Source organism: Chiloscyllium plagiosum, unplaced genomic scaffold (genome assembly GCF_037043375.1).
Source record: "Chiloscyllium plagiosum isolate Xiang-an unplaced genomic scaffold, Cpla_swu_hap1 HiC_scaffold_49, whole genome shotgun sequence".
In the NCBI taxonomy this organism is placed as follows: domain Eukaryota; kingdom Metazoa; phylum Chordata; class Chondrichthyes; order Orectolobiformes; family Hemiscylliidae; genus Chiloscyllium; species Chiloscyllium plagiosum.
The window spans coordinates 10,696,386-10,702,732 of record NW_028270187.1 but is presented as its reverse complement, the minus strand read 5'-3'; the positions used below and the strand labels follow the sequence as shown (position 1 = coordinate 10,702,732).

The 6,347-nt window shown below is 45.9% G+C and overlaps 3 protein-coding genes across 3 annotated transcripts; 2 read left to right on the top strand and 1 right to left on the bottom strand.

The window, feature by feature from the left end:
* The first annotated feature begins 1,625 nt into the window (after positions 1 to 1,625).
* Positions 1,626 to 2,063, top strand: LOC122544606 (histone H2B 1/2-like). Its single transcript, XM_043683924.2, has one exon. It carries the CDS (start codon positions 1,626 to 1,628, stop codon positions 1,983 to 1,985), a length of 360 nt encoding a protein of 119 aa, XP_043539859.1. The 3' UTR covers positions 1,986 to 2,063.
* Positions 2,064 to 3,426: 1,363 nt separating this feature from the next.
* On the top strand, positions 3,427 to 3,957 carry LOC148135522 (histone H2A-like). The gene has a single exon (XM_087984488.1). It carries the CDS (start codon positions 3,442 to 3,444, stop codon positions 3,880 to 3,882), a length of 441 nt encoding a protein of 146 aa, XP_087840614.1. The 5' UTR covers positions 3,427 to 3,441; the 3' UTR covers positions 3,883 to 3,957.
* Positions 3,958 to 5,349: 1,392 nt separating this feature from the next.
* On the bottom strand, positions 5,350 to 6,282 carry LOC122544617 (histone H4). The gene has a single exon (XM_087984545.1). The coding sequence runs from the start codon at positions 5,659 to 5,661 to the stop codon at positions 5,350 to 5,352; it is 312 nt and encodes a 103-aa protein (XP_087840671.1). The 5' UTR covers positions 5,662 to 6,282.
* Between the last annotated feature and the right edge of the window lie 65 nt (positions 6,283 to 6,347).

The window sequence follows — 6,347 nt, the reverse complement described above, 5'->3', positions numbered from 1 at the left end:
ACATCACTGGTAACATTGTTATTGCCAATTTCTGCAATGTACAAGATATTGTCCCTTACCAAATGCTGCAGTTATAAATACAAACTTACTGTCAATGCTCAGAAGCTGATATTCAAAGGATATGGGTGAGGAGGGGAGGGAGTCCTACCTGAGACTGTCCAAAGTGGTGTTTGGTCACACTCAAAATTGTAGATACTAAATGAGATACATTCTTATGTTAATGACTGACACCTCCAGAGTAAAAACAACAGGTTACACTTCAGAAGGTTTGAGTTACAGTCCAGTAACATACTGACATGTAAAGACTGTGAAATAGAGCAAACAAACATGCTTTACCTCCCAGAAATGGATAGGCACAGATTGGAGGAACATTTCCAAGTGGCAGGCAAATGGTGTAAAATTTTACCGCTTACATCAGTGTTTGGTGGATACAGAATAAAACCTGTCTTGAAATAACACTAATTGACTATTACACAGAGGACCAGAGCCTCCATGGACAGGCGTTGAATTCATGCCAAATGTCAAAATAAAGACTCGATAGATATAAAGTTAAAGTGACACATATATAGCATGCTAACGGTTGCTGGTTAACAGGCATTCCTATGAGACTGAGAAATGCTCTAAATCCCTGCGTGAAAGTTCAATACTCCGAAATAAAAACTGCAGCAACATGGTTCTGATACACTGCAGTTACTTGCAAAGCACAGTTACAGAACGGTCTCTGGGCCCACAGTTAGCAATCAATTTCTCAGAAATATATCAATCCTATGTCAAGACAGAGATTTTCAACCCGTGACTAAAAAAAACGTTTAAAATAGACTTTTTTTCATCTCTGCAACTCCGTGCAGTTGAGAACGAGTTCCATCAACCCAAACCTAGAAAACACTCACATTCTTAGAATCCCAAGTGTAGAATTAGGCACTTCGGCCCAACAAGTCCACACCGACCCTCGGAAGAGTAATCCACCAGACCCATTCCCCATTATTCTGCATTTACCCCTGATTAATGCACCTAACCTACACATCCCGGAACATTACGGGCAGTTAGCATGACCAATTCAACTTCCTGTATGTCTTTGAATTGAGAGAGGGAAACTGAGCATCCGAAGGAAACCCACTCAGACTCGGGGAGAATGTGCAAAATCCACACAGACAGTCGTCTGAAACTGGAATCGAAGCAGGCCTGGCGCGGTGAGGCAGCAGTGCTAACCACTGAGAAAAGTGGCAAGCTCAGTTAATTCCAGCCCAGAGAAGGACCAGAAACAGACCTGCGGAGCTAGAAACACACCCTTCCACTCCCACATCAGCTCAACAACGAGCAAAAGGAAACAGAGCCAATACCACAGTCACTTTGTGTGTGACAGGCACAAAATAAATCTCCCTCAGTCAGACTGACAGGAACAGAATCACCATCCACTTCACATGTCGTTGCAGATTCTGACAATCACATTGCGTTCCACTCTAACCAAGCACAGAGACTGTGTTTGAGAATGGTTCCGTGTAAACTACCCAATCAGGAACCAGGCTTTCCCCCATCCTTCAATAGCATTGATGACACCGTCAGTCTGTAAAAAGGGAGTTCCGAGCTCGCTTTCCCTTATTCTGGGACAGAAAGTGAGCGGCGCTATGGCTGATGAGAAGAAAGCACAGCAAGCCTCCAAGAAGGGCGCGAAGAAAATCATCAAGAAGACGCCAGCGAAGGGCGGCAAGAAGAAGAAAAGGACTAGGAAAGAAAGTTACTCCATCTACAAAGTGATGAAGCAGGTTCACCCCGACACCGGCATCTCCTCCAAGGCCATGAGCATCATGAACTCGTTCGTCAACGATATTTTCGAGCGCATCGCGGGGGAGGCTTCCCGCCTGGCCCATTACAACAAGCGCAGCACCATCAGCTCCTGGGAGATCCAGACCGCCGTGCTGCTGCTGGCCAAGCACGCCGTGTCGGAGGGCACAAAGGCGGTGACCAAGTACACCAGCTCCAAGTGAGGGACCGCATTGCGCTGAAACAAACACACATCCACGACCCAAATTAGATTACTTACAGTGTGGAAACAGGCCCTTCTGGGCAACAAGTCCACACCGACTCGCCGAAGCGCACCCACACATACCCATTCCCCTACCTAACCTGGACATTTTTTTGGACTGTGGGAGGAAACCGGAGCACCCAGAGGAAACCCACGCAGACACGGGGAGAATGTGCAAACTCCACACAGTCAGTCGCCTGAGGCGGGAATTGAACCAGGGTCTCTGGCGCTGTGAGGCAGCAGTGATAACCATTGTGCCACCGTGCCGCTCACAAAAGGCCACCCACAACCTTCCTGAGATAGATGAACCATTTCTTTAAGAATTGTTTGTTTTAGTTTGCATGTTGATAAGGTAATTTTCGTACTACATTTCGCTTTTATAATTGGTTTGCAATTTTGAGAGATGCGGAATGAAGGGGGTGGGGTAAGAATACATCACAAACAGCCCCTTCCCCTGTCAATAGAGAGACAGCAGATTAAGCACCGGTGAATCATTTTTAAGGTTGATTTGTTCTGGTCTGCATGTGATTCTTGGCCAGGTATTTTTAATCACATACTATATTTAATTTTGACGAGGCGAGGGGAGCGACTTCATAAACAGGCCTGTCTATAGAGAGAGAGAGAGAGCAGATGAAAAAAAAGTCTTTTCATCTTATTTGTTAAAGTTGTTAAAAGCCTTGGTGGAATGTTAACACTTACTTTCACCCTGGCAAACCAAACGGAAGTGCCCACAGCTTTCAGTCCCACGGATGGATGTATTTCAGTCTTTTTTTTACATTGACAATGCGTGGTTTTAAATCCGATTTTTCAGAATGCAAAAGGCAAAGCACTTTCTGCTGTCGGTGAGAGGCTTTCAACGTGAACCAAGAGAACACCAAAATAGCTGCCGGACTGAAATGTGATTTTTGCTGGATCTGGTCAAGACCATCTCATCTCAACAACCATGTTCGCCATTGATACTGAGCCGGAAGAATGTCGTGTGCTGCTTTATCAGAATGTAGTGTTTGGCCAGTTTTGTTTTAGCCTCTTAAGGTTTAGAAAATAACCCACTCTCCAGATCAGAAATGGACAGATACAGGTGGGCAAATGAGGGAGAGTAAGACCGTGTGATGTATACATTTGTACAATAAATTAACATGACTATTAACGTTTTTTAAACTTATTCAGTTTTTTTGTACTTCATTTTTTAGTGTAAAACACACTCCTTTGTTTGGAAATTGGCGGACTTTTCAAATTGGAAAGAAGGCGGTTGATGATTTGCCACCCGTACTTTCCTCCCTCCTCCCCGTGCTCTCTCCGGATTGGGGAATGAGGCAGATATCTGATTGGGAATTGAAACAACATTAGGCGGGGCTGGACAATGGGACCAATCAGAAATGGCCGCCCCACCATTCCTCCCGAAGGTATAAGAGACCGCAATGTGGGCGGAGTGCAGCATTCTCTGTGAAAGTGCTTGTGAGTTTGTGACCATGTCCGGAAGAGGAAAGGGCGGTGGGAAAGCTCGCGCCAAGGCGAAGTCTCGGTCGTCCCGGGCTGGCCTGCAGTTCCCGGTGGGCCGTGTTCACAGACTCCTGAGAAAGGGTAACTATGCTGAGCGTGTGGGTGCCGGAGCGCCGGTCTATCTGTCTGCGGTGCTGGAGTATCTGACGGCTGAAATCCTGGAGCTGGCCGGCAACGCGGCCCGGGACAACAAGAAGACCCGCATCATCCCCAGGCACCTGCAGCTGGCCGTGCGCAACGACGAGGAGCTCAACAAGCTGCTGGGAGGGGTGACCATCGCTCAGGGCGGGGTGCTGCCTAATATCCAGGCCGTGCTGCTGCCCAAGAAAACCGCCGCTGCTGGATCTGCTAAAAAGTGAAGGGACCATTCTTGAATCTGATAACCCAAAGGCTCTTTTAAGAGCCACTCACAGCATCTGTGAAAGGAGCTAAACTCTCTGGATTGATTAGTTTACTTTTAATGGGGAGAGCTCTCGCCTTTGTATCGGATATCAATGAATTCCACGCTCCATTTAATTGGATACTGTGATCAGAGAAAGAATTTATCATAAAATGCATTTGTATCAGTGTCCTGAACCAGAGGATTTCTTATTGAACGGTCGCTGCCTGAGTGATCTCTGTCTTCAGTTGAAGAATGGTGGCATGAACGTCCGCGATCGGGTTTGACCTCACATTTCCTTTTAAGTGCAGTAGGAAGAGGTGTGTTGACCCAGTGCAGTAATGGGTCAGCCGCTGCAGGATACAGCAAGGAACGGTCCCTGACTCTGCGCTTTATTCTCTGCTCGGTTCATATTAAGGTCTTTTATTCCCTGCCTCTGGAGGGGGGGAGAGAGAGAGAGCAGAGTGAACACCAGTGAGGCATTTTTCAGCTTTAAAGGCGAGAATGGGGTAAAGTAAAATTGTCGACACTGTAATTTCGTAATCGAAAAAGCAATCAACGTGTACGTGCTCATATTCTCCTCTGTAAAACTTGCTGCCCTTTTATACGTGAGGGCGGACATTTTTAACTTTGAAAATAAGTCGTTGGTCTCTTGGCGCCATTTTTTCCTTATCTCTCCTGCCTCCACCTCACCACAAGCCATGTTAACGCAAAGGGAGTCCATTCGATGGTTTTTTTTCCAGAAATATCTAACCCAATACCAAAATTTGATGTTAAGATCACACTTATTTTTAAATTCTGCAATCTATGATTACAGAACCACACTTTTATCAATATATTGAAGGCACCATTAAGACATCCGTAGGCTCCCAGAAACAAAACTGAGTAGCGTATGATACCACGAAAATATGAATACTGCAATATGTAACATTAATGCCTGGGTTCTACGTTGATATTATTACTGGGATAGACAGGTATTCACGAGAAAGTGGATCGAAGGTTACGGGGAGCAGGCACAAGAATAAGTGAGAAAAATCGACCAGGATCGAATGGCATACAAGCTTGATGGGCAGAATGGCCTAATGTTTCTGCATCTTAAAAGTCACGATGGGATTGTTTACATGGAATAACCAGATTACAGTAGTCTTGATTAGACAAATAGCCTATTATCTACAGTGTAGGAATAGTTGCAATCATTAAATCATTGGCTACCGTAAACAGCAACAAAGTGGACCGTCCACTCCGAATGCTCTCTGCAGAACACGGCATCAGTATATTTTCGCAATTCAAATTTTAAAATCGCGATAAATGTAAAATAACTAACAACAGTATACTACCCTTTCGCTACGTTCTGCCTTCCCCGTTCTCAGGTCTACGCTCTCTATCGGAGAGTTTGGGTGGCTCTGAAAAGAGCCTTTGGGTTCGCTGGAAAAGGATCATTTTATTCTCAGCCGCCAAATCCATAGAGAGTGCGGCCCTGGCGTTTCAGAGCGTACACCACATCCATGGCGGTGACTGTCTTGCGCTTGGCGTGCTCAGTGTAGGTGACCGCATCCCTGATCACATTCTCCAGGAATACCTTCAGCACCCCGCGAGTCTCCTCGTAGATCAAGCCCGAGATGCGCTTGACCCCGCCACGGCGAGCCAGGCGCCGGATGGCTGGTTTCGTGATGCCCTGGATGTTATCACGGAGCACTTTGCGGTGTCGCTTCGCTCCGCCTTTTCCCAGGCCTTTGCCTCCCTTACCTCTTCCAGACATCACTCTTCTTCACTCCACTGCTGTTGAATGAGAGCCGAGCTTCCTCCCCTTCCTTTTTTATACAGGTCGGCCCGACCTGACTGAGAAAGAACTGGCAGAGTGAGAGGCGGGTCCGGAGAGGAAACTGAGTGACAGACAGAGCAGGGAAATGGCTTTGATCATCCAGCTTCGCCTCCAGCTCACTCCCGCCCCAACTGTGTCTGGGACCGAACCTTTCTCCCCCAAATTAAAAAAATCACACACCAGGTTGTAGTCCAACAGGTTTAATTAGAAGCACACTAGCTTTCAGAGCGCCGCTCCTTCATCAGGTGGTTGAGGAGGACACAATTGTAAGGCACACAATTTATTGCAAAAATTTACAGTGTGATGTAACTGAAATTATACATTTGAAAAATACCTTGATTATTTGTTGAGTCTTTCATCTGTTCGAATACCATGACAGTTTCACTTCTTTCACGTGTAAATCACAAAACCTTTTCTTTAAAGTTGCATTCCCAGGTTAGGTGTAACAATTGGTGTTAGCTGGACAGTATGTGGAAGGTTAGCCCCTGTGTTCTCTGTCTATGCCAATTTACAACACTAAAATGTTGCTATAAATTGTTCCATTTAGACTTGTTGGACTATAACTTGGTGTTGTGTTACTTTCTACACCACAATCCAACACTGGGCATCTCCAAATCATTTTC